At 54.5% G+C, this 27,427-nt stretch overlaps 1 protein-coding gene across 6 annotated transcripts in view; it reads left to right on the forward strand.

Annotated features, from left to right (window-relative positions):
- Positions 1 to 27,427, forward strand: part of LDB3 (LIM domain binding 3) — a 63,513-nt gene that overhangs the window by 10,739 nt on the left and 25,347 nt on the right. For 2 of the 6 annotated variants that reach the window (XM_055425300.2, XM_055425302.2), the window contains exons 3-10: positions 964 to 1,115; positions 1,594 to 1,669; positions 7,772 to 7,794; positions 8,851 to 9,054; positions 10,997 to 11,011; positions 13,592 to 13,761; positions 14,358 to 14,394; positions 26,862 to 27,044. In XM_055425300.2, coding sequence (XP_055281275.1) covers positions 964 to 1,115; positions 1,594 to 1,669; positions 7,772 to 7,794; positions 8,851 to 9,054; positions 10,997 to 11,011; positions 13,592 to 13,761; positions 14,358 to 14,394; positions 26,862 to 27,044 — 860 coding nt within the window. Of the gene's footprint in view, positions 1 to 963; positions 1,116 to 1,593; positions 1,670 to 7,771; positions 7,795 to 8,850; positions 9,055 to 10,996; positions 11,012 to 13,591; positions 13,762 to 14,357; positions 14,395 to 20,184; positions 20,965 to 26,861; positions 27,045 to 27,427 lie in introns of those variants that run through there. The other 4 variants (XM_055425303.2, XM_055425301.2, XM_088842075.1 and 1 more) reach the window with 4 other exon arrangements.

Genomic DNA, 27,427 nt, shown 5'->3' on the forward strand with positions numbered 1-27,427 from the left:
CTGGATGTGCAGAATTTGGCATGGTGTGTGATACCATTGGCAGTAGAGGCTCAGCCATCTCAGCATCACAACTAATGTCTCTGGGAGTGCAACCTTCCTGACATTACATGTGATGTTCATGGGATGGTGTATGCGTGGCATTCTGCATGATCACACCGGGGTGGGGCCCCCAGACTCTAATATTCTGTAATGTCACTAGAGTGCAAGATTTGGGAGCTGGCCTCCACATCTGTACCTCTGGGAAATATGAAGCCAACCACAGAGCACTGAGTTCCACGTCCAAGTTGACCTTGTTCCCCCAGGCAGGTTGACACTCTGCCAGCCCTCTCTGTACACCTGTCATGGTAGAGCACTAGGCACTTACACTAGGATGCTATTGTGAGGGTGCATCCTAGTATTTGGCCTGCCTGCTGGCCTGGCAGCATCTGAGTTCTTCTGGAGCCTGGAAACATGCCATGGGTTTTCAGAGTGCAGATGCTATAGTAGGCTAATTGGTGTAACAAACAATCCCCAGATCTCTTGCAAAAGTTTATTTCTCATTCATGCAACATCCAATTCAGTGCTCCTTAGTCATCTTTTCTCCAAGCAGTGACTCCAGGATCCAGGTACCTTCCAGTTAGTGGCTTGACTGATCTCCTCTGGGTCCTTTATATCCCGTCAGCTGACAAGCAGAGAGAATTGAGGATGGCAAGATGATTGCTAGGGGCAGGCCCGGAAGTGATGTGCATTGCTTTAAACTACATTCCACTAGCCAGAGCTAGTCTCATGACCACACTCAGATACAAAGCACCAAGAAATACGTCAGTTTTGTGGCAAGAAGAGGAAGCAGGCTTGGTGGCTACAGTGAGTGAAAGACAAACTGGAAAGCCTCTACTGAATGATTCCCTGGTGATTTCTTCTCTGAGGACTTTCCTGTCCTCAGGTCACCCTTCTATGCTTACTCTCCATTTGCTATCCTCTTAGATCACGCCGGGTAGCAAGGCTGCACAGTCCCAGCTCAGCCAGGGTGACCTTGTGGTGGCCATTGACGGCGTCAACACAGATACCATGACCCACCTGGAAGCCCAGAACAAGATCAAGTCTGCCAGCTACAACCTGAGTCTCACACTGCAGAAGTAGGTGGGAGCTCTCCAGAGCAGGGGGTAGAGGCTGGGTGTGGGCACCGGGTATCCTGTGGAGAGGAGCTGTCCAGCATGGGCCAAGCCTTGTGCTACCAGACTGCACCAGAAGTGAGGACAGCCCCTGGGCCAGAGTAAGGACAGGCCCAAGGCATCAAGCACCACCATGTCTGTGCCTTACTTTACAGAGGAGCTCATAGAGGGTAGGGCATGGTGCTGCCAGAGTGTGGGCAGCTGGGCCTGGAGGCCAGGGTCTTCCCTGCTTTCTCTGTGCACAGGCAGCCTCCCTGGGACTTGGCAGAGGCCCATAGCTGCTAAGTACCCAAGAGACATGACTTCTCCATGCTGGTCAGGCCCAGGGGATGCCCAGTCTCCCTGGGTTTCAGATGTTCTCCCCTCACCAATCCTGCCTAGGTGGGTGCTCTGGGCCCCAAGAACAACTGTCTTCACATGCTCTTATTTCTCGCTTTTCCAGGTCGAAGCGTCCCATTCCCATCTCCACATCAGCGCACCCGATCCAGTCCCCTCTGCCAGTGATCCCCCACCAGAAGGTAGGTGCTGACTGTGGGTGGCAGGCTCCACTTTCAGCCATGGTTCTTGGAGTGCAGCCCTGGTCTGCCTACCTGAACGTCTGCTGGCCCCACTCAGGCAGGGTGGAAACAGCGATGCCAGGGGCAGAGCTGGGGCAGGCCTCCAGGGAGATGTGTTCAAGCTCCAACAAAATGCTGATTTCGTGCTAATGCAGGGGTCTCCACCTGGGTACTTGGCCAATATCTGGGCCTCATGTTTGGGCTGATGGGAAATCTACTTAGTCCACGGAGTTTTCAGGGAAGGAACATCCTCCCAGTCAAGTAGGGACAAGTGTCCAGAAGGCTGTGATCCTCATGCTCCTGAGGGCACTAGCAGGGGGCTGACTCTGGCATGAAATCCAAGGCTCCAGTTTGAGTCAGTCACTCCAGGAAAAGCTCTCAGCCATGGGGGGTCTACCGCCCCTCAGGTTTTCTCCTCTGTCACAGGCACTCTCCCTCCAGTTTTCCTTTCTCCTCCCAATTGCCTGTTCCTTGCCTTCCTTCATAGCTCAATTGGTAAAGAATCTGCCTGCATTGTAGGAGACCCCAGTTTGATTCCTGGGTTGGGAAGATCCCCAGGAGAAGGGAGAGGTTACCCACTCCAGTATTCTTGGGCTTTCCTTGTGGCTCACCCGGTAAAGAATCCGCCTGCCATGCGGGAGATCTGGGTTCGATCCCTGGGTTGGAAAGATCCCCTGGAGAAAGGAAAGGCTACCCACACCAGCATTCTGGCCTGGAGAATTCCATGGACTGTAAAGTCCATGGAGTTGCAAAGAGTCGAAGATGCCTGAACCACTTTCACTGTGAGCTACTTTTGTAGTGCACTCATGGGTGCCTGGCAGGCTACAGTCCACAGGTTCACAAAGAGTTGGACATAACTGACTAAGCATGTACTGCACTCAGGGGCTTTCCAGGTGGCGCTAGAGGTGAAGAACCTGCCTGCAATGCAGGAGACAAGAGATGTGGGTTCGATCCCTGGGTTGGGACGATCCCCTGGAGAAGGAATTGGCAATCCACTCCAGTATTCTTGCCTGGAGAATTCCACGGACAGAGGAGCCTGGTGGGATACATTCCATGGGGTCACAGAGTTGGACACAACTGAAGCTACTTAGCATGCACGCACCTGCACTCAGAAGTGCTGGTGAGGCCCAGAGGCAGGCACAGCTGCAGGCATACCTCACCGGCTTGCCCCAGGCCCCTTCCTGGCTCCCTCTAAGCAGCCCTACCCTGAGGGTGAGGCCCACTCCACCACTCCTACAGGACCACACACTCCCACCACTCTCCACCCACCCCCCTGAATGACCTCATACTGACCCTGTCAGTCCACAAGGGCAGAGTGGGTGATGGGCGGAGTGGGGAGAAGAGGCAAGAAGAGGATAATGCGGGTCTGGGGTGCGCGAAAGATTGAGGAAGTGGGCAGGGTGCTTCTCGGGAGAAGCTGCAGAGGCAGACCGAGAGAACCAAATGTCAGCCCCGCCCCTCCCTCAGTTTCCCCTCTGCATGTCTGCCTTGCTTATTCACCACCAGCCCAGGAGGCTCATCTCACTGGCCATGTGCAGCATTGCAGTGTGGGGTCACAGAGCAGGAGGCAGGGCTGTGCTCACCAGGTATCCTCATACAGGGGAAGGGTGAACAGATGTAGGATAGAGGGGTCTCCCCCCAGTTCCCTGAGACCACACCCCCTTACTTCAAGTCCCACGGGCAGGCTGGCTTGGCCTAGCTTTCTGTGTGGGGCTTTGCATTTTGTCTAGTTTGATGATAGCATCAGGGCCAGGAGCCACATGCCTCACCCCACATTTTTTTTTTTTAGAAAACTCTTCTTTTCCAGGTGTCCAGGCTGTCTCCCCACCCCGAACTCAGTGCAGTGGGCTGCAGGCTGCACGATGGTGGGCTGCTGGGCGCTGGCACTAACCCCTCTATTTCAGGTCCAGGCGGAAGTGCTGGGGCGGGCGTGGCCTCTAACTACTCTTTTCTCTCTCCCCTGCATGGCGCTGCCGTGGGCCAGGACCCTGCTCTGGACATGAACAGCAGCCTGGCAGTACCCAGCACCCACCCCGAGGCGAGGGCCGGCCCGGGCACCCCAGGCACCCCGGAGCTCGGGCAGACCTTTAGCTCTTCCTTCTCTCAGACCTCCATCTTCTCCTCACATACGGAGTCCTCTGACCCTGGCCCTCCCCGGGGCAGCCCCAGGGCCAAGATCAGCCTGGAGAGGGCCCTGGACTCACTCAGCCCGAAAGCCCCGCTGGGCTCGAGCCAGCCAAGGCAGTATAACAACCCCATTGGCCTGTACTCGGCAGAGACCCTGAGGGAGATGGCTCAGATGTATCAGATGAGCCGCCGAGGGAAGGCCTCAGGTGCTGGACTCCTAGGAGGGTAGGTAACGGGTGCACAGCTCTCCGCTGGTGGTCAGGGGCCACCTGGGTCCTCGGTGCTCATAGAGGCCTGATCAGGTTAGAGTGGGGAACTGGTCTCATTGCGGCCAGCTCCAAGCCCATGAGGCAGCACAGGCTAAAAGCCCTGAAAGTAATCAGCCTATTGACACTTGCCCTCATTACTTTACACAAGCCAGCGTGGTATGTCAGATTTGCAGAGAGGGAAACTGAGGCTCAGAGAAGGTTAGGGTCCAGTTGTCCAACTACTAAGTGACTGAGTTGGGCCTCAATGCAAGAGACTCGGACTCCCAAAACTTTGACATCAGGTCATCGATCATGACAGGACAAAGTCTGTCCTAATACCTCCAAGAATTCTGGGGCCAGGGGATACACTGATCCCACCCCTCTGGGAGCCCTGAGGGTTAGGAGGGCAAGTTCTCTACGTTTGGTAGTGGTCTGGGAAGGCTGCCTGGAGGTGGGAGCACCTGAGCTGGGTACAGAGAGATTGGGCAATGGGGTGAGGGGAGTGGTTGGCAGGAACAACTCTGACTAGGGTGGGGAAGCAAGGAAGCAGGACTCTGAGGAGAAAGGAGCCATGCAGGAGAACAGCATGCCACCCCCTGGCCCCCAAGGTCTAGCTGATTGGACTCTCAGAGCACAGGAATTAAAAATACCTAGAGCTGAGTGGGCACATGGAGAGGTTAAGGGAAGGGAGTTGCCAAGCAGAGCATGCATTAGCTGCCAAGCCCAACACATTTTTTATCTCATTATAATTTCTCCCATGGCCCCATGCAATTGGTGTCATCATCTCTGGGCTGGAGGCAGAGCAGGCTGAGTCAAGGCATATGGCCCAGTGGTTAGGGGTTCAGGGCTCTTCCATGAGACTGTTCTTACACCTAGACTATGGGAGGACTGAAGGAGACAACACGTGTGTAGTGCTGAGCTCCGTTTTGGCACACTCTCTACATGCCACCTGGCATCATTGCCTGGAGTCATGCAGCAGGTACACTGATGAGTCAGCATGGCAATCTGGGTCAGTTTGAGCCAAGCCCACACCCTTCCTGTGACCTTGCTGTAGATGGTACCTGTACTCTACCCGCTTGCTCCTTCCCTGGGGATCTCCAGCTTCCCCAGAGCCCCGAGCTCTTTCTGGGCTTCCGAGTGAACCTGGGCGATCCATAGTCTGAGCACTTGGATCCTGGTTTCCCTGGACCAAGGTGGCAAAGCCTTAGAACCCCAGGCCTTTTCTAGGAAAGGGCTTCTGCTAGGAGGCTGAGGGGAAAGACAGAGTAGAAGTGGTGCCCTTCTTCTGTCTTGAGAAGGCTGGTAGGTCTTCCTGGTCCTCTTTGGGACTAGCCCCCCAGCAGGGAGGTCCGGCTCTGGTGGATCTAAACCTCTATGGGGCCCACCTGAAGTGATGGTAAGGTCTCCGCTCACTGAACCATCCATGGAGGTTGGGGGCTGATTAACAGTCCATATGCTTTATCTAACACAACTCTCTCAGAAACTTCAGAGGTGGGCATCGTTCCCTCATTTGATAACTGGGAAGTAGAAGACCAGAGAGAGCAAGTCATTTGCCCAAGGTCACACGGCTATTGAGGGCAGACAGGACTGGCACTCAGGTTGGTCTGACTTCTCCCCACATGGAGACAGGGACCTACCTGCCTGCCCCACTCCTGCTTCTCATGACTCCCATTGGTGCAATGGCTTCTCAGAACCTGACAACTTTCAGATTATTACTTGACACTCAGAGCAGCAGGGCACAAGAGTTTCTTTGAAGGAAAAATGGGCTAGAGAGGGAGTGTGGCGCACGCCTCATTTAAAGCAAAAGCTGATGCTACAGCCCCAGCAGGAAGGCTGGAGCCTCTGACCAGGGGTAGCCGAGGGCCAAGGCCACCACTTTTTGCTGTGTCTAACTGCCCACGGGAGGGTTGGAAAATGCTAAGCCCTGTGTCTTTCCATTGCATTCTTAACCCATGCTGGGGGCTTTACATTCAGGATTCTGTTCATTCTGTGGGGGGCCCCAGCCTCTCAATTTTATGAATAAGGAGATGGTAGGCTAAGTAACTTGTTCAGAGTCAGCACTAGGAAGAGGAAAGGTCAGGATTTGAATTCTATCCTGTCTGGCTCCACAAGGAAGCTCCTTCTCTTACTCTCTGGGCAACTTGCAAGATGTTTCCTTGCCAACTTGTATCCCCTTAGGAGGAATGGAGAGGAACAGAGTGGGTGCAGCCCCTCCTCCTCACCATCTCTGGGGCTGGTACTGAAGAGCAGTGTCCCTCAGGCCAGTAGATGCAGCCCCCGCCCCCAGGGTGGTCTTATAGCTTTGGCTCATTCTCCCCAAGACCTGGGTGCTCCTCTCTGAGCTATGTCTGCTGCAGGCATCCCAGCCTCCAGGTTCTCAGGCGAAAGTTAAGCAGGGGGCCTAAACAAGGAACTGGCTACATGGGCGGGGAAGAGCAGAAGCCTCCCCTGTGGCCAACACTGCCCTCTACAGGGGACACTGGGCTGGTCAAGGCAAGAGCTGGCCCTGCAGCTGTCAGCACTGGCCAAAAATGGAGAAGGAATGGGAGATCTGTGCTGGCCCTTTCCTAATATAGTTCCACTGGCAGCTATTGTGAGCCTGGGAGATCAGAGGGAATTTTATCAGCTCTGAGACAGGGTTGAGCCTGGGACTGGGGGATCTCCCTGACTTTGGTCTGGATCCCCAGGATCATGGCCAAGAGATGACCAGGCCAGGCCAGGCCAACAGAAGCCCAGGCTCTCCCAGCCAGAGTCCAGAGTGGTGGCAGAGTGTGGGGGCAGGGACACCACTTTCTGCATTCTTCTCCCCTCAGATTTCTGACCAGCATCTGTCACTGCAAGGAATTTGCATCTAAAGAAACATTAGGCAGGCAAAGCCTCTTTCAAGGAGATGATGCTCCAGGACGCTGGCTCTTAGATAAGAGGGTGGGGTTCCTCTTGTAGTGTCCAAGCTGGGCTTTCCTGGTTGGTGGCCTTTCTGCAAAATGCCAGGGCCCACACTTCTCCCAGGCTTCCCCACTCCTCCATCCTGCATCATTGCCCATCCACAGGCTTTTATGGGTGGTTGCTGGAAACCGCACAGATCCCTTACTGCTGTGCCCAGGAGGTGGGTCCAGAGCTGCCTGCCCCTCCTCTGGGAAAAAGAACATGTTCCCAGGGCTGTGAGAAACCCCACTGTACACACCCCAGCACCACTGCAACTCTTGTTCAGGGAGCAGCACTCCCAGAGCCGCTCCTCATTCAACAAGGACAAGTCTAGAGCGGCTGTGTGTGGCTGGCCAGGAGCCACCTGGGACATTGGCAATTCCTGTAGCAGCCAGAGCTGGTCCTGTCTCCATCTCCGGGTTCCTCTCCAGGGTCTAGAGCCAGGTTGGATGTGGGAGATTCATGCACATGGTAAAGGAGCACCCATGAAGATGGACCAAAAAAACCCTTCTCCTAGGCAAAGCTTCCGGGACTGTGGACCTGCGCTGCAGTTGGCATCTCTGACCCAAACTGAAAGCCTATGATCCAGACTCTGAGCTTTGCCCACTCCTCTCTCTGCACTCTTCATCTAGTGCCTATCTGGGCTGACTCCGCCTCCACAATGGCCAGTTTGAGGACCATCCCTACGTCCTTACGCTCAAACCCTCTGGCAGGCGCCTCACTCTGATAGTCCTGTCTTCTTTGCTCTTTCTCTCCTCCCCAGGTGGTAGCCAACTCTCCAGCCAAGTTAGTATCAAAGGAAAGCACGTGTGTGCGCTTGCCTGCATATCCCAGCATGCGCCCGTGCGTCCGGGGGTCTGAACAGCGTGCGCCTGTGTCAGCATGGGAATACGTATGTGCATGCGTGAGCGAGGCTGCATTCGTGTCCCTGAGCGAGGCTGCATGTGTGTGAAGCTGCGAGGATGAGGTGGAGGCGTTGGGGAGGGGTGCTGGGGCTCCGTCGGATGCCTGGGGCCATTGTGTTCCCGATTAGTTGCTGCAGCTGCTTAAGAAGGCAGGTTGGCTCTGGTGGGCTGCTGGGTGGAGTGTGTGCTGATGCTGGTTCCAGGTGAGCCTGAAGACATTTCTAGCCTGGCCGGATCCCTCAGTAGGGCTGTGCTTGACCTTGTCCTTATCTGCGGAGCGCACTTAACGTTTTGAAGGGAAAAGTCTTGGGTAGAAGCTGGTGGGCCGCCCAGCAAGTTGGACTTGGCGGCCGTGAGCACCTAAGCCCTGCTCCGAGTAAGAAGCTCATGCACTGAAGCGTCTGAAAGAGGAGCCCCAGGGGAACCCTGGATGAGCCCCTTCGTGGAGGAACCGAGCTCAGAATCCCCATGGGTGCCCAGTGGGGCTGTTTTTTGCCTTTGGGGGCGTTCTGGACTCTGCTTCGGCTGCCGCTGCCTTTGGCTCATGACCCAGCTCTTGTCCCCTAATCCCAATCCCCACCCCTCAACCTTTGCAGTCTGTTTCCCTGGGGGAGTGGTGAGAGATCTTTCCATGCCCCCCAGCTCAGGCTTAGTGGGGGCCTCCAGTGATCTGGGAAAGTACAGACGGTCAAGAAACACCTTCTGCAAGGGGCTCTGGGGACGGTGAGAGGATCTTCCTGACCAGCCCCGGCTAGTCCAAGTGGATCTGAGGAACTTGGTTAGCCTTCCTAGGACCAGGCTTAGGGAGATCTCTCTCCACATCCTCCACCACCAGCCTTCACCTTCACTGGTGTAACACCACGTGTTGCCCTTCTCTCCTTGCACCTCCCTCCCTCCCCTCCCCCATGCCCCCTCCCCCTATACCCCCCTCCCCCAGCGCCGACTACCAGGAACGCTTCAACCCCAGCGCCCTGAAGGACTCGGCCCTGTCGACCCACAAGCCCATCGAGGTGAAGGGGCTGGGCGGCAAGGCCACCATCATCCACGCGCAGTACAACACGCCCATCAGCATGTACTCCCAGGACGCCATCATGGACGCCATCGCCGGGCAGGCCCAGGCCCAGGGCAGTGACTTCAGTGGGTAAGCGCCTCCGCTCCTCCTCCGGGCGCTCGCGGACTCCACTGCTTCATCACCGCGGAGGGCACCAGGCTGCTGAGCGCCACCGGAGACATTTAGGCATCGGAACCGCCTTCCTCTACCGTCTTGAGCTTCCCAGGGCACTGCCCTGGAAGAGAACCAGCCTTGACCGGGCCTTTCAGACAGAACATGGTGTTCTCTCTTCAGAGTCAGTTTCACGGTCAACTTTAGGAGAAGGGTAGAGAAATACAGCATGTGGTGGTTCCTCCAAGTGCTTTACACGGCCTCTGCATTTTCCCAGCCTCCCTGAGGGGGCTGGTTTAGAAAGAGGCTTCTGGAATCTTGTTAACTGGGATCACATTCTGGATACCCCAGGTTCTCACAGCTAAGCCATTCTTTGAGGGGAAGTTGTCGCTTTCTTCTCAAATACATGACTGGGTTTCTTGTTTGGGAAGGGGCCTCCAGACCAGTCACCCACTGTGCTTTTGGCAATCAGCCCTGCCACAGAGCCCGGGGAGCACCCAGGACCTGCCTCCTCCTGTTTGCCCCAGGGAAGCCCAGGCTCAGGTTGGTGGGACTTAGGACATCCTTGGTTCCTGAATTTGCTTATTAGCAGTGGTTGAGGAACTTGAGGGCTGAGTAGGGAAAGAGTTGGCTAAAAATCATTTGTGGATGAAACTGGTAATAGTGCAAATTTTAATGGGGCCCTCACTCCCTCTTCCTGAATTTCTGTCTCTGTTTATCTTGGTCTGTTTCTGCTCTGCGTTTCTTTCTGTGTATGCCTCGGTCTCTGCCTCACTCTTTTTCTCTGTGGTTTCTTTCTTACTTACACATACACACACAGAACCCATACTATATTCTACTTGGGAATGCCATTAATGCTGACTTGCAAAACTGATTATCTCTTTGAGTAACATGTTACCCGAGTCAAGATCTGCAACAGCTCAAGGCAAGAAATCTTAAAATGATTGTACTTTTTTCCAAAGCGAGGAAGACCAAACGCTGTAAGAGGGATGGAGGCATTATAAAGTCCCGGATAAATCCTGTAGTGTTTGACCTGTGCAGAGCCCAGTCCTCGTGGCCATGACATGTGTGCAGATTTAAGCTGCAGCCTCCAGAAGCCAATGGATGGAAAATGGTGTGGTCTTCCTGGCCCTCTCAGGCACGCAGTTCTTCCTTTGGGCCACCAGGGGGCGGAGGTTGCTTTCCCTGGAGCAGTGAATCTCAAACCTCACCAACTCAGAGCTTTAGTTCTTCGTGGAACTCTCTGGGTTGTGCTGACTTATCTAATCCCATCTTTCAAAGCAGAAAATATGACCATGCAAGTTTAAAAATGCAACCATTAGCTCATGGGTGCCTCGGAAAACAAGACTGTCTGATTAAGCCAAAGAGTGAACAGGGATTTCCTGTGATTTGCTTGCCATGTGTGTCTTCAGTGTGATCTTAATATGATAATATTCACCAAAGGCAGGCACAATGGAAGATAAGGAAAGAACTACTGTTCACTGATTTTATGTTTTCTGCACCTTGGGGAAAGACTGCAATCATTTGGTTTTACCTCTAGAATGGCCATGATGTAATATTTTTTTTAACATGATGCACCATTGATCTAATCTAGGCTTCTCCTTCCTACCACCTTCCCTCCCATCCTTTTCCTCTCCCTTGCGAGCCTGGGAAGCAACACGCTTCCTTTTCCTTCTAACTCAGCCCTGCTGGGTTGATGCTGCTAGTGCCCCTGCCTGCCATAAGGTGTTCCGTTTCTGCTGTTCATTTCCATGATTCCTTCCTCACTGACAGTTTTCTTTTTGTCTCTCTCTCTTCCTCCTCTATCCACCCACTCCCATAACTCATTTCTGATCCTAACCCTGCTCCCTTGTGTATGCGCCGCCCCCCGCCCTCCCATGATGGACACGCACTCACTGCTGGGCTTTCCTCTGCTTGGCAGGGCATCACCACTGGCGTAAGTAGACCCCACAGTGTTTGTTCCGTCGTCCGTCTGTCTGGTTGCGGGATGGTGTATGTGTTTGGTGGGATGTGCCTGAGGACAGTGGCTCGATCCACATTCTTCCTCACACCCACCTCACAGGTAAATGACATGCCCTGCGGCCTCTACAGGCAAGTACTTGTCCTTGGGGGTTTTCCCCAAATAACATCTCTACAGACACAGAAATCAGAGCAATGACACCACCCTGGCTAGGGCTGTGTCTCATGTTCTTCTTGCTGTGCTTTGTGGGGGCTCCCCCTAGCCTTTCTGCACTGTCCCAGTGCAGACCTGAACGTCAGAATCCACATCAGCCCATTACTCAGGGAGAGGGTGATGAGGGGGCCTCTTGGAGGCCACTCCCCAGAATCCTCATTAAAGATGGATCTGAAGGAGCCAGGACCACCCATAGGGGGTGAAACCTGAGTCAGACTTGGGGGCAGTGTACAGTGGAGTGAATGCCCACAGGTGACCTTGATGTTGTAGTGACTGTGGAGTGTTTTTGGTGGTAACAAACTCATGCTGGGAGTGGCTCCAGAGAGTGGCCTCCGACCCAGGGTCCCGGAACTGCAGGGCCTGTTCTATCCCCTCTCTGCATATATTTGGGCCCCAGACTCTCAAAAGGCACAGCGGTTCCTTCATCTGGTTCCCAGTGTCTGTTGCACTAGCACCACAAGTCCCTAGTCTTTGCACAGTGTTGTGGGAAGGGAAGCCGACAATGGGACTCCTAAGGGACTCACTTCTGGGGCTCTCTTTCTTGAGCTCTTGGAGCTATGGAAGGAACAGGGAAATATGTTCCCTCAAGGGAACATTCCAGGGAAATAGCAGCAAAAGCCTTCCATCTGATTCAGGTCCCCTTGAGACTCCTCCCTGTGCTAGAGATGACCTCCCCAGTGAGATCCCAGCCTCTCCTCTGCTCCCAGTCTCCTCCCTGGCTGGGACCCCCTAGGGATCTGCTGGTTTCCCTATCTGATCCCAACCACAGGCTGCCAGGACTGTAGCTCTCTGGGCCAGGGCCAAGCCTTCAGGAAAGAAGGGTAGCTCCACCCCGCCTTGGTCAGTTACCTTCTGTCATCTTTCTCCTCCTCTGCTCATGGAGCCCACTCTGAGCTGACACAGGGGACCAATCCTGGGAGACTAGACCATTTCTTCTATCCAGCTCCTTGCAGAGAGGGTAGACGACGGAGGCACTGGGGAAGTCGTCTTCACAGCTAGCTAGCACTCAGGGGTTGGGGGGAGAGGTCAAGGCAGCCATAGCAGCAGGCAGGGTGTGCCTAAACAGGGGGAATGTCTGGGTTGGGCCGTGTCTCCAGGTGGGGAGCACTTGGGGTGTGCAAGTCCCCAGCGGGCAGAAGTGGCCTTCCTGAGCCTGTTGCTACAGAAGGTCTGATGGAAAGAAGGCTGAGCTGGGGGCTGGGAAGCCTGGGTTCTAACTCCATGGGGGTCCTTACATGACATAACCTGGAACTAGTCAGCTGGCCTCTCTGGACCTCAGTTTCAGCGTCAGTAAGAGGAGAGAGCTGGGCCACCAGTCCACAGGCTGGGGAAACAAGCTGTTGTTATTCTGAGCTTCTCCTGAGCCCACCCTGACTCCCGAGAGAGTGGACTGGGGAGTCTGGATCCCTCAGCCCTCTCTGGTTGGGTGAGTGGTCATCCGCAAAGCTTTTAATGTGTCTTGCCCTGCAGTCTGATCTGGGCTGATAGACCTTGTACTCAAGAGGCTCTAGAGTTCCTTCTGGTTCTGATCAAGGATTTGTTCATTCAACTAAGTTTTGAGCACCTACCATATGCTAGACCTTAGGGGTCTCAGAGTAGGTCACCAGTCCCCCTCAAAAGGCTGTGCTCCCCTGGGGCAGAGGACTGGTGACCCCTTCCCACAGCTCCACTCCCAGCTCCCTTGGACGAGAAACCCCACTATCCCTGGGTGATGCTGGGCCTCTGGGGCCCAATTGTCTTGTTTTTCCAACCACATCCTCGCCGAACTTGCTTATTTCTGCTGAGGAAGAACCCACAGTCCTCTTCCAGAGAAGTCACGATAGTGGTGCTTCCCAGTTTGGATCCCAAGCTTTGAGGAGGCCAAGGGACTGACCTTGAGGAAGCCTCCGAGTCCCCAAGTAGCCTGTCCTTACCCAGCCCAAAACCAAGGAACTGCTTAGGGAGGTCAAAATTACTTCCAGAAGACCTCTTCTGCCTCTTCTTTCCTTCAAGGAGATCCAGCTCCTGAGCAGGGAGGGTATCTTCAGACCTGTGTCTGGAGATAGACTTGGGGGTGGGGTGGGTGTTGACAGGAGGGTCTGAGCCTCCTGACTTTCCATGAGTGGAATTCGCTGACTCACTGTGACCTCCCTGAGCACTGAGGATCCAGGCCAAGCCCTTGTTGCAGGCTCTCAGGTGGCAGTCGGGAAAGGCAATGGTGGGCTCGGACAAGCAGGGGGCTGCCAACAGGCTTGGGGGTGTGTGTGGGGGGAGGCGCCAGGGGAATGTGACATGGGGAAGGTGCGGGGGCCAGGAGCAGGGTTCCAGCCCTGCCCTCGCCCACGGCCTCTCTCTGCATTGCAGGAGCCTTCCTATTAAAGACCTCACCGTAGACAGTGCCTCTCCCGTGTATCAGGCTGTGATTAAGAACCAGAACAAGCCGGAAGATGAGGCTGACGAGTGGGCTCGCCGCTCCTCCAACCTGCAGTCTCGCTCCTTCCGCATCCTGGCCCAGATGACGGGGACAGAATACAGTAAGGGAGGGCCGGCGGGGCCGGGGCGGGAAGGGGTGACTGTGAAGGGCCATGAGGGTCCTGGGCCCTGCGCCATTGTCCCACAGAAGCCCGGGAGTCAAGCCCCCTATCCTGGAAGATGAGCTGGCCTTGATAGTGGCCTCCTGCGCCCTTTCTGGGCCCCTGGGGCAGGCACGTTGACATCAGCCTTCTGCTCGGCTCCCTGACTCTAGCAGTGCCTGGATTGGTTTAAGAGGACCTAGCGGAATTCCCTGGTGGTCCAGTGGCTAGGACTCCACTATTCCAATGCAGGGGGCCCAGGTTTGATCCCTGGTCAGGACACTAGATCTCGCATGCTGTAACTAAGGCCTGGCATGGCCAAATACATAAATAAATGTTAAAAAAAAAAAGAGGACCTTACAGGCCACACCTCTGGCCACTCCTTCCCAGCTGTACCACTTCTTCTAAGGCCCCTTTTCCCTCCTTGCCCTCTGCCCAGCACACAGCCTTTTCCTCCCAGAGGTCACAGGTAGGAGGCAGTAACTGTCCTCTGCTCACAAGCTCCAGTAGCTTTTGTTCCATGTGATTCCTCCTGACCTGCAACTTTCTACCCACAGTGCAAGACCCTGATGAAGAAGCTTTGCGAAGGTCAAGGTAAGTGCCTGGACTCAGGCTCTGTGGCCTTGCCCCTCCTAACCCCATCCCTCCCAGGGCAGCCCCCAGGTCACACAACTCACAGAAGGAACATCTCAAGTTAATGCATCTGGAAACTCCCAGCCCCTGAGGGGCTCCGGCAGATGCTGGCTTGGGGTGTGTGTGTCCCAGGTCAGTGAGGTGGGTGCCTGGAGCTGAGTCTCTATACCCCTGGCCCAGGCTGCACGAGCAAGGACTCTGGGCTCTCCCGGCCCTCTCCCTGGGCAAGGGGCAGGGCTGCTTTGGCCTTTGCTGGGCTGTTGAGAATGAGGGCATCTCTTTCTGTGAGGTACTGGGCTGGCTGCCTGGCCTGCCCACTCATCTCAGGGCCTGTCCCCTGTGAGTCTGAAGGGTAGGCACTGGGAAGCTAGCTGGCACGCGGAGGGCTATGCTGGGCTGGGGCACCTGGCCTTTGGACTCACTTGTCCAGACCCACGTTGAGGTATCAGTTCCACAGACTGCTCACAGCACCACAGCTGCTGCAAGAAGCAAAGCCCTGGGCATGAGGTGGGCACACTGCCCTGGAACCCACTGGAACCCGCTAGGGCCTTCCATGGGCAGGCATGGGGCCCAGTGTGACTGTGCTTACACTTCTAGAAGCAAATGTGTTGTCTGCATGTCCTTCCTGGGAGAGTCTGCCTTGGGCCGGCACGTCCTGTGGTGGCCTCCGTGTGAGGGGCTGGGGCTCAGAGGTGCCTTTCCACCCCGGGCCAAGCTTTGTATCTTTGCTAACCAGCGTGTAGTGGCCATGGGACCACGTGGAGAGTGGGACTCTGGGGTCAGCTCGAGTTGATGTGGATTTTCTTTTTGAACCTCTGTTTCTGCCAACTGAAGTTGCTCCCACTCTTTGGCTGGGGCGTCTAAGCCTAAAGTGTGGTCCTCCCGGCCTGCTAACAATGGCATGCGGTTCCAGTGATGGTTCTTAACCTGTGGGTGCCTGCAGTGTGTCTGTGAAGAGCCTGAAATGAGATGGTGTTTGATTTAGCACAAAAGGTAGTATCGAGCTGTTTGAGGCGTAACTAAGCTGTCAGCTCTCTCCGCCCGATGCTCCTCTGCTCCTGCGTCATTTCTGTGTTTATCCCGCCTCCTCTTCTGAGTGCCATTCAGAGATACTCCAGTGAGCAGTGTGGTCTTTACTGAAGATTTGATGGAGGGGCTTTACAGCACACACCGCAAACTGCTCAAAAATCTCCAGGTCCCTCCCATCAAGAAGCCAGTAGGGGCCTGCCCTGCCTTTCCAGCCCCCCGTACTTCTGGTTACTTTGTGTTTCTGGGGCCCATCACTCTCAGTTTGCATCTCAGTAACCAGACCATTTAGAAGGTGGAGTTCTACGCATTTAGTATGGGTGGAGAACCTTTGTCTCACATGTTCTCCCTGGAATACTTGTAGGCTCTGCAAAGTCATTGAGTGAGAACGCAAAAGGCAGTGTTCACGGTGGTCCAGTGTGGGCCTTCCCGCCCCTCCTTTCAGAAGCATCTCTTGGGGCCTGTTCAGCCTGGTTGTCTTTCCCCACCAGGCCCTTTCCCCACCCTGGGGTCTAACTGCCCACAAACTCCATTCAGATCCCTTGAGAAAGCAGGGTGTCTTAAGAGTTCTGCTACAGGTCTTGGAGTCTCTCCCTCAGCCCTGGAGGGTTTCCTTGTAGGGAAATCTGGAAGAGAGGGGCCCAAGAAGAAACTTCAGCCACCTTCCTCTCTTAGTCAAGGACCTTGACCCACCCTAAGAAAGCAGCACCCCTGCACACACACACACAGCTCTGCACCACTGTCAGCCCCTCCCTCTGAGTCTTGGACCCTGCAGTGCAGGCTCTGAGGCCCCCAAGAAGCCTTCGTCTGGGACTGGAGGAGCCTAAGCCTCCTGCCCTTCTCCCTTTTCCTGACTTTAATTTCTGGAAGGTTGTCCTCACAGCCACCTCACCAAATGCCCCTTCTCCCCATGGCCAAAGGAGAAAAGTAGGCTTTTTTATTTTGCTGAATGCCAAGCAGCTTCTGGCCTGGGGAGTGAGAGATGGGAGTACAACAGGTGCTGTGGTTCAATTCTGTTTGTGATTAACGCCCGAAGTAGTGACTTTGGCCACTGGTCCCAACTGGGGCCCCAAGCTCAACCGAGAGGCCATCTGAGCAGTGGGGAACACACTTACCCCTACCTTGAGTCCAAGCTGGTCAGAGATCTTGCTCCCTTGGGGGACTGAGCCCCACTTGCATCTGTCCCTCCTCCCAAGTTGGAATCTGTACCCCCAGACCTTGCTGATGCATCGTGTTGGCTGAGGGCAGACACGGCCTCTGTCCTTCCCCCTCCCAGTTGAGCCTGACTCACAGTGGGGGATCTGAGAGTCACTCCCCAGGAAGGCTTCACTGCACCTTGCTGCCAGGGAGCTCATTCCAGCATGGCCTGAGTTTGCTAAATCTGGGGCCCAGCAACCTGGGTACCGTGGCAGCCTATTTAGGCTTGTATGTCTGCTGGGATGCTTTTTCCTTTCTGTTGCTGTGTGTTGGGAAAGCCGGCAGGGATGCCAGTTGTTCTGTACCAGGCAGGGCACTGGGTGGCCTCCAGGACAGGTATAATCTGCATGTCTGAGGACCTGCACACTTGCCCCTCACCTGTCCCTTCTCCACCTTTGGGACAGCCTCCACCAAGTCCCAGGGCAGCTCAGAGCCCCCCTACCCCACCCTCCGCACCTCTCCTCTTGGGCCCTGGCTCCTGGCAATGTTTTTGGTACCTGGTAGCAAGTAGGGATTCCCTGGTGGCTCAGACAGTAAAGAATCTTCCTGTAATGTGGGAGACTTGGATTCAGTCCCTGGGCTGGGAATATCCCCTGGAGGAAGAAATGGAAACCCACGCTCAGTCATGTCTGACTCTTTGCGACTGCATGGACTGTAGCCCGCCAGGTTCCTCTGTCCATGGAACTCTGCAGGCAAGAAACTGGAGTAGCCATTCCCTTCCCCAGGGGATCTTCCTGACCCGGGTCTTCCCTTGCCTGGCGCATCTCATGGACAGAGGAGCCTGGTGGACTATAGTCTGTGGGATCACAAAGAGTCAGACACGACTGACTAACATGTTGAACTTGAACTTGAGCTTTCCTCCAAGGCTCCAGGGCCTAATCTCCAGGGACTCTGTCTTTATAGGGAATGTAGGGTGAGCCACAGAGCAGCCTGAGTATCAGCTGTGGACATGGTTTCTCCCCCAGGAAAGACCCACTACCTTAGCAAACTGTCAAGTGGGCTTAAACAGCAGCCTCCTGCCAGTTTCCACATGGGCACAGGTAGGAGTGTGGCTCCCAGCCTAGAGCCTATAATCCCAGGCAGGTCACCACACCTTCCATCTGACCTCAGGAACGCATTCCAGTGCCTAGATGGCTGAGAAGGTTGATAGGGGGTGGGAGTGCAGGCAAGTGTAGTTTCATCCTAGGCAGGGCTTGAATCTGCCAGGCATCTGGATCCCACCGCATGGACACAACCATCCTGCAGTGCTGCAGTTAGAACTCAGATCCCACCCCCTGACCCAGCCCCCATCTTGTGGTGCAGCTGTCTATAAGTTCAGTCTCTGTGTTTACCTAATGCTCACCTCAGTAAAGAGCTCTGCATCTCTTCGTGGTCTCCATGTGCTAAGGAAAAAGTTGATTTTAGTGAACAGTCCCCCTGGGTGTCCCCTGAGCAGCCCTCATGGGTTTCCCTTTCGCTCTCACCCACTCTGCAGTCTCTTCCCGTCTCTTCTCTTCCTCCATCTTCTTGCTCCTCTCTTTGGCTGGCTGTGAATTTCCCAACAGCTCCAAGCAGAGCAGACTCACAAGCCTTGCCAACACTCTAGGACTGTCCCTGACCATGTCACTGAGCACTGATGATAAAGGCTTGGGCCTGGCTGGACAGACTGGCTGCGACTGTGTCCTGGGTGGGCTCTGTGTGCGGGGCGATGGTGCTGTGTGCCGCCCATGGCGCTGTCAGCAGGCAAGGCTGTGTGGGCCCTATCACAGGGCCTGGGCTTGTACCATCTTCACCCCCTTTTCCCCACCCTCAGAGAGGCAATAGCAAGGGATTTCTGGAACTTAGATCATGGTTCTGCCTCTGAGTTTCCATGTGACTATAGGCTATTCATGTGATGTATTTGTGCCTTGGCTTCTTTGTGGTATTAGGAAAGTCTGGACCAGTGGTTTTCAAATACGGGGGCAGGGGACCCCTCTTGTCAAACAGAACCTTTACACAGGGACCCACTTGCAGGCCTTAAGGTGTAGAGGGGGAGTCTGCCAGGTAATGCAGATGTGGGGAGGTGGCCAGGTGTACGTATGGGGACACAGGATTGTTATCAAGCAGAAATGTAAGTCCAGCCTCGCCACATCCTTTGATTTTTAAAGACCTAAAGTCAATCTTTCTGATTTTTATATGCTGACAACTCATTTGTTAAACTATTTATTTTGATACAGTTACAGATTGGCATGCGGTTATAAGAAATAATACCAAGAGTGCCTTTGTAGCCTTTACCCACAATGGTAGCATCTTACAAAACTAGTCCCCACCAGTGTGCTGACACCTATACCATCTAATGCAGACCACCTCCATCATCCTCAGATGCCCCATCTTGTTTTTTCAGACCACTCTCAACCTCCCTATAGCACACGCCGTGTCCTTAACCTGTGGCCACCACTAATCTGTTCTCTGTTTCTATAATTTTGTCATTTCAAGGACGTTATGTAAATGGAATCATACAGCTTGAGGCCTTATGGAATGGGCTTTTTCAGTCCTCCTAGTTCTCTGGGAACTCATCCAAGTTGTGGAGTATACCAGTGGTTCATTCATATCTTTTTATTGCCGAGTAGTGTTCTATGATCTGGATGTAGCAGTTAATTTTTTTAATGAATTTTCAACACTGTCCAGGTTGAACACACTGTGTTTGTGGCTTGATGAGGCCCCTGGGCCATCAACTTGTACCTCTATTCTGGAAGATGTTAGAGGTCCCTTGGTCTGGAGGTCTAGGATCTTGACCTTTCCCAGGCACAATCTCCCCTCCATATCTATATTTCTGGCTCTTCCTTGCCTGCTTTGTCCTATGTCCTCGGCTAAGAGGGCTGTGGGCTGAGCCCCAGAGGCCTTGCTGGCAGGAAGTGGTGGGAAGTTCCAGCCCCCAGTATATGTGTGCCAGCAGCCTTGTGAGTATACATGTGCACGCGTGTGCCTGGCTGTGCTCAGGCCTAGGTAGGCGGGGTAGTCAGTGGTGTTTGGAGGCTTCTCTCTGGGGACAGAGAACGGTTGGCAGAGACTGGGGCAGCACAGGGAGTTGGCAGGTCTGCTCACCCAGCCTCATCGTGGGGACAGGCGTTCCTTCTTCTTGAAGCCCAGCTAGGGGACAGAGACCGTGCGAGGCTTGCCTGCCTTTGGTGTTCAGTCCCGGGAGCCCACAGCCAAAGCAGCCCTGCCCAGCCCTAACCGCATGGGCCAGGGAGAACGTGGAGACCCCGCACCCACCCCTGTGCCCAGCCTGCCCTCAGCTCCTCTAGCCAGGCCCCTTCTCCATGGCTCACTCGAGTCAGGGACAGTAGTCCATCCATCCTGGTCCTTGTAACTCTGGTCTTGCCCCAAACCAGGCCTAACCACCTGGAAATTACCCCATGGGTGGCAAAGCCTCTCCAAGCTGAAGCCTCCCTCCCATGCCCTCTGCCCCAGCTGTCAGACAGGGTGATGGCGGACACATCCCCTAACCCCTTCTTTCTTCCTTTCTCTGTCTCTGTCTCTGTCTCTCTGTTTCTCTCTGTGCCACAGGGAAAGGTTTGAAACGGAACGTAACAGCCCACGTTTTGCCAAATTACGCAACTGGCACCATGGCCTTTCGGCCCAAATTCTTAATGTTAAAAGCTAAGAGGCTGACTGGAATCCCCCCATTCTTTGCAGGCCTGACTCCTCCCTTCTTCCCCCCACACAGATCTGGCATGTGAGCCCCATGGTGATGCTTGAGAATGTATAGCTGTGCTGGGGGGCACCTTCGCTAGTCACCTGCAGCAGTTCTGCTCCCTGCCCGGCCCAGAGCTGACGGCCCAGGCCCAGCCCCACGCAGCCCTGCACCCACTCTACCCCTGCCCTTCAGTGCAACCCTCGCCACCCCCCAAATAGCCCAAGCCTCTGCTCCCCTGCACAGGGCCTTCCTGTAGGTCAGAGAGGACGTGATGGGGTTTGCTGATAGGACATCCCAAAACCAAGGGAAACAGACTGCCACTGGTCCATTCTCCCACCAACCTCAGCTCCTGGGAGAAGCAGCCCGGCCTAGTGCCATCCTGGAACGAACAGCCCATAGATCAGGGTCCTAAGAAGAAGCCAACTCCCTGGCCCCACTTACTTCCTCATGCCCTCTGGAGCCAGGCAGCCCAGGACAGGGCTCCCTGCAGAGGAAGAGGAGCCCCAGGGTAGACACGGGAGAGGCCCCTCCTGGCCGTGGTGAGATTGGAGCGCGTGTTCTCCTCTCTGTGCTGTGTGTGCTGGCTCCCTAGTTCTCTCTCCTGTACATATAAGCATGCTCATTCTGAAATAAAGAGGATTTGAAATGAACCAAACCTGCCCCAGTCCTGCTGTACCTGTGTGCGTATCACCCAAGGGGGCAGGTCTGAGATGGGGAGAGGACAGGTGCCTGCAGAAGAGGGGCAGTGCCCACCGGGGCTGGGATTTGTTGTGCAGTCGCTCAGTGGTGTCCAACTCTTTGCAACGCCATGGACTGCAGCATGCCAGGGTTCCCCGTCCTTCACCATCTCCCAGAGTTAGCTCAAACTCATGTCCATTGAGTTGGTGATGCTGTCCAACCATCTCGTCCTCTGTCGTCCCCTTCTCCTCCTGCCTTCAGTCTTTCCCAGCATCAGGGTCTTTTCTAATGAGTCAGCTCTTCACATCAGGTGGCCAAAGTATTGGAGTTTCAGCATCAGTGCTTCCAATGCAAACCACTGTTTCCCTGTCCCTATGGCCCTGCCCAGGGCTCCAGAGAGCAGGCAGAGAGGACAGTGGGTGAGAAGCTGTTCTGTGGACTAGAGGGCAGCCTTAGCCTCCTTCGGGTAGCGTGTGTGAAAGCTCCCTGCCTCCCCTCCCACACCAGCCACAGCCGGCGGGCTGAGCCAGCCCTCCTTCCCCATTGGAAAGCGCACCACAAACCCTGGTCCCAGGAAGGCGCTGCGCGTGCTCAGCCCTGGCCAGGAGGGAGAGAAGTGGCTGAGGTGGACACAGCTGGACTAAGGAGTGGCTCACAGGGAAACTGCAGGGGTCCCTCATGAGCAGGCCATGGCTCAGGAGGGAGGAGCTGGAAGGTGTGCCCGGTGGAGGCTTGCTCACGTGGCAAGAGGGCAAGGGAGGCTCTCATTCCTGGCTTCCACACACCTATGGCCTGTCCTAGTCCTGAGCATTTAGGAAGGGCCAGTCTGGCAGGCTCATGTCCTCTCTACTCACCTGCCTAATCAGTAGCCTCACCCCTGACTGAGGGAACCCCAGGCTGAGAACATGAGACCATCAACACTTGACAAATAATGACAGGTGTTGAGGCCTATCCTTCAGGACTCCCCGCCACCCCCGGGACTGGACTGGACCAGAGCCTTGCTCCCACTCCCACTGCCCGGGCACAGGCTTCCTTTCTGCCTCCAGGGACCTTGACAATCCAATCGAGAAGGGCTGGCCAGGGAGCGTGTTCTATCCTCACTACCACCCTGAGATGCTCCCCAAAGTGCCCCCCAACCCCCACCCCCACTCCCACACACACAACATCTTGTTCCAGCTTGACCTCCCATCTCAGCCTGCTTCTAGCAGTCTGACCCCAGGGTCAAGGCAAGGACCAGGCAAGGCAGGCTGGCCAGGGGATCAACAGGGGAAGTGGGGAGAGGTGTACTTTTGCCTGCATTTTGCATGCATCCTCGGGCATGCTTATATTTAGCTGACCTTTTATTGAGGACTTCCAAGACCAGGGGTAGGTTGGGGGTTGAGGGCTGCCAGGCAGAGCAAGGCCCCAGGTAGTAGGTATCCTAAGACTAGCAGAGGACCTGAGCTAATCCATCACAGTGGCCTCCCAGTCCCCTGTCCCTATCCCCCGGCCTGTCAGATGGCATCCTCTTGGATCCACCTAATTAAGTCCTGGAAGGCTATTTGCTTTCCAGCCCACCTGGTGCCTCCCCAGTGACCCCAGGCCACTGCAGGCAGCACTTTGGGTGGCCCCAGGCCAGGGGTCTGTGTGAAGCTCTCTGAGGTAAACAGGAGAGTGTCCTTATTCAGCATTCCACGTCCATGGGCATCTGTTGAGGCACTGGGTTCCTGGCCACTGTGGGTGCCCATGGAATCAGAAATGGCTGATGTGGTTGTGACTCACCATGATGAAAGGCTGATTGTGTGAGGTCCAGAGACAGGGATTGCTTTTCCATCTGGAGTATCCAGGAAGGCTTCCTGGAAGAAGGGGTCTGTGTGTTTGATCTTCTGGAACAGACAGGAGTGGGGCATGCACAGTCACAGAAGGCTGCATATATTATTCTAAGCAGGGAAAGCAGAGATGCTGATGAGAAGGAATGTCCCAGAACCTCGAGTTAATTATTTTGACTGGAATGGAAGACAGGCAGAGGATGTTATGGTTAGCAGTGGTCCGGAGCTGGAATGCCAGGCTCTGGATTTTGACTCTGTTCCGAAAGCACTGTGGAACTAGTGAAGGTTGCAGGGCATCATTCACACCACAGCCTGTAGGGGTTGCTGTGCACTGAGCAGTTCTGGAGGGGTGTCATTGCATAGACTACAGGGTCAGCAGGGCTGCTGGAATCGTGCAGTGCAGCAGCACTGCTGCACAGTGACATGGTCAGGGCCGCCCTGGGCAACCGTCATCAGGCTGCAAGGTGGAATGCTGACTAGGTGGGGGCAGCACGAATAATTCCTAGACCAACCGCTTGACTGGCATTCTGTCATGATTGAATCAACAGAGATGTTCACATTCCATTCGTTGAGCTAATACAAATAGCATCGTCAGCCCAGTAAAGGGAAACACCGCTCAGCACCATCAGTCACAGCATGCCCACAGCACGCATTGCCAATAGTTCCAGCCTGAGCCCAGTGACCACAACCCCCCCTGGCCTAGCACCACCGCCAATACTATCCCGTCCTTTCCATACACAGTGCCATTGTCCCCAGTAGGAGCAACAACCAAAGGCCATTTCAACAGAGCAGGGCACAGGGTTGACACACTGCACCCTGATGCCAACTGGGTGGAAGGAAGAGATGGACTGAAAGGGGGGCTGTAGCCAGGCTGTGTTTCTCCTCCGGCTGCACCCTTCCCAGGCAGCCCCCGGCCACTTGATATAGTTGGGTTGGCTTGGTTTTTGCTTAGATGTTTAAGGTGAATTATGAACCAGGCCAGAGTCCTTGACTAGGCTGGGGTGATCTATCAGGCACTGTCTTAAGGACTGAAGCCAGGCTCTAGTAAGTTGTTTGCAGTGCTTGATTTCTGAGACCCCCTCCTCAGGGAATTTCAGGCATGCACTGACCTGGATAAGAACCCACGATCCTTCTGGATGCTCTTCAGTGCTGCTCCTGCCTTCCCTAGGCCCCGGCTGCTTGGTGTCTGTAGCCAGTAACCCAAGATAGGAGGCTACCCGGTCACAACCCTGAGCAGCAGGCTCATAGCATGCCCTTTGTCCTGCCCTGTGGTAGATGATGAGTTTTCCCAGGGCCATATCCACTCCAACTTCACCCCACAAGAAGCCGGGATTCATGTGGAGCTATGCCTGGGGAGAGCAGCAGGTAAGCTGGTCTGACAGGGGATTGGAATACAGGAGACAGGTAAAGCCAGTTTCCTATTTGTCCTGCAGAGAATATGTTCCCAGCCTGGGTATTTTTATCACTGTTGTCTGCAGTTCCCAGAAGTCCCCTGGAAGCATGTGGCAGGGTTAGGGAGAAACAGCTAAAGGAAATGGGGTGTCCTTTGTCAGACAGGCCTTCCCAAACATGTCCACGTCATGGGGGTCTGAGCAGCCAGCTCAGTGGTGGTGTCAGGGCCTGCAGCTGCTTCTCTGAGGCAGCCACTTCATAGGCATGGCTTCCAGAAGCCAAGTTCTTTCATGAGGGGGGCGTTGAGTGGCCTCATGGTGGGCCAGGACTGGGCCTGAGAACTGGGGTGCCCATGGCTGCCTGTCTGAACCACTAAGCTGGGAAAGGGCTGGCAGGGCATGGCCACTGCCCTTGTCCACTCTAGATGCTTCCTGTGTGGTCACGGAGAAAAACGGTGCTCCCACCCATGTGACAGTCAACTTGCAGCCTTGCCTCTTCTCCAGCCCCTTCTTCCTTGACCCTGTCATGCTGTTTCATACCTTTCTCTACCATATGGCTCCCTGGATGGAAGAGGGCAAGTTGTGACGCTTTGGTAAACAGCTCATGGCCCCCTGGCACTCCTGCCTGGGACAGACCTGTGTAGCACCTTCTTACTCACAGTGTGGTCCACAGACCAGCAGCATCAGCATCACCTGGGAGCTTGTTGGAAATGTAGACTCTCAGCCAGAAGCTGCATTCTTAACAAGATTTCCAGGCCAATTTGCCCACATATTCAAGTCTGAGAAATGATGTAGTGGTTAGGGATCACATCCGTCTCTGGCACTTGGTGACAAAGTGATGTTTTAGTGGAGATTCAATCTTTCTGGACCTCAAGTTCCCCATCTGTAAAATGAGGATCTTGATACCAGTTGCCCAGCCAGGTTGAAAGGATCAAATGGAGTAACGGAGTACTGCTTATATAGCTGTTTAGTGCAAGGCCTGGCATATGATAAGCACTTACAGAGGGAAGAGGATTATTCTAATTATTTCAAGTAAGAATAGTGCCTTTTGCTGGGGAAAGATTCTACTTGACTGTAGGAAGAAGGTTCTTTCTTCCTGTTTGAGGGGCCACTTGAAGTACTGGGGAAAGCTTCAAATCTATCACCTAAATCAGATCCTGCTGTCACTACCAAGTTCTAGGAGCTCCAGCAATGGAATCCTCTGTCTCCATTTCTTCACCTATTAAAAAGAATCTGTACTACCCACATCAGAGGGCTTTTGTGAGGATTTAAGACAGGCCTGGCACATAATGGGAGGTCAATAATTGAATGTCATCGTGTGAGGAAAATTATTCCCACCTATAGGATTTGCAATATCCTGGGTGACAGAGGATGAAATGGTTGAATGGCATCACTGATTCAATAGACAGGAACTTGGGCAAACTCCAGGAGATGGTGAGGGACAAGGAAGCCTGGCGTGCTGCAGTCCATGGGGTCATGAAGAGTCGGACACGACTTGACAACTGAACAACAAGTTGCCATCATAGAAAGTACAGATCTTAGTCCAATAACCCAAGTGAGCAGAGAATGTACATTTCTTTGCTTTCCTATAATTTAATTTTTATTCTCTGCCTCATTTCACAGAGGGCAGAAATCTAATCCCATTGACCCAGGCTCTGATGCTCCTCTTTTGCTGGGGTGGTTTTGGGGAAGAGATGCTTGCAGAATGCCAAGGCGGGTGGGACGGGGAGTCTGGGCACCTGGTCCTTGATCATGATCTACCTGTGCTGGCATCTGCCGGGATATCCCCCTCCCATCTGGTCACAGTGGTCCATACTGACAGAGCAGTCACCTCTCATGGTCCCAATTACAGGGACTTTCACATGTGCAGGCACTCAGGGCCATGTCCACATCACTCTCCGGGATGTAGGAAACCATCTATAGCCCCTAGGCCACAAGATGGCCTACAGATCTTTGGGCTGCCTCAGGCCTGCCTGCCCCTTCACCAGGGGCCTGAGCACAGGGGACCCTATGGTCCTGCCACTTCCACAGGGTTTGCCCAGAAAACAGGCACAGCTACCTTTATTCTTGAATCCCTCACTCCACGTTGCCCCCTTTCTTGTTCAGATGACCTTGGTCTGCCTGGCATGATAGCTTTTACCTGTCTTCCAAAGGTGCCTACCATCAGTGCTCCGAGTCCTTCGCAGCCTAGAGCCCAAGTTCTCACAACTTCAGAACTTAAGCTCTTGACAACAAAATATCTTGCCTCTATTTTCTTCCTTGTATAATCCCTTCTCAAAGGCTATGCTTATCTCTGACTAAACAGGGAACAGTGAAAGAAGGAGGAAAACAGGATGGGGGAGAAAACTTGGTTGATAATTTAGACTACTTTTTGACCACACTGTTTTTATAATACATGTTGAGAAAGGGGAATCATGTAGGGGAATCTCAGTAGGCTTGAGAATATTTTTGATGTTCCTGTGATCCGCCCTGTGGTCTGAGCCCTTCCTTCTGGGAGTCCTGGGTTGTGGGGGTGCTCTTTCCCTCAGCCTAGGAACAGGTCTTCTGGAAGATCCAGCTCTGTTCACAGTAAGGCTGGTAGCTTCCGCCCAGCCTGCCTCTGCTGCAGCCACCGCCCCACCCTGCAGAGTGGCGCCCTTGACCTGTTGTCTTTCTCGGTCGCCTCATCAGCACCCCTATTGAGCATGCTCCAGTGTGCACCAGCCAGGCCGCCACCCCACTGCTGCCCGCTTCTGCCCAGTCGCCTGCTGCTGCCTCTCCCAGCACAGCCTCGCCACCCCCGGCCACAGCTGCTGCCCATGTTGCCACCGCCTCTGCCGCAGCCCCTGCCTCAAGCCCTGCGGACAGTCCAAGGTAACTGGCCCACAGGTGCCGGCTCTGCCCGTGGGGAAGGGAGGCAGGAAAGGCCTCCCCTGGGTCCGTCTGTCGGCAGCTGTGTTGGGCCCTCGGAAAGGCCCGTCCAAAGTGGTTAGGACCCTTGGACCCTGGGCTGAAGGGGATACTGGAGGTGCATTTCAGGGAGATGCACTGTGTCTGTGTCTGACAGAGGCTGGACATGTCACCCTGCCCCAGGGGCACATGCTCTAGGGAAAGAGGTAAAAGACTATCTCTTTCTCTCTCTCTCACACACACACACACACATAAGGTTAAATAACATAGAGAGACTGTGTGGAAAATCCATGTTCCTGGAACTGGGATTACAGAGAAAGAAAGGAAATCAAGGAAGCCTCCATGGA

The sequence above is a fragment of the Moschus berezovskii genome, chromosome 12 (assembly GCF_049115385.1).
Source record: "Moschus berezovskii isolate FMDL1 chromosome 12, NW_MosBer_1.0, whole genome shotgun sequence".
Classification (NCBI taxonomy): Eukaryota; Metazoa; Chordata; class Mammalia; order Artiodactyla; family Moschidae; genus Moschus; species Moschus berezovskii.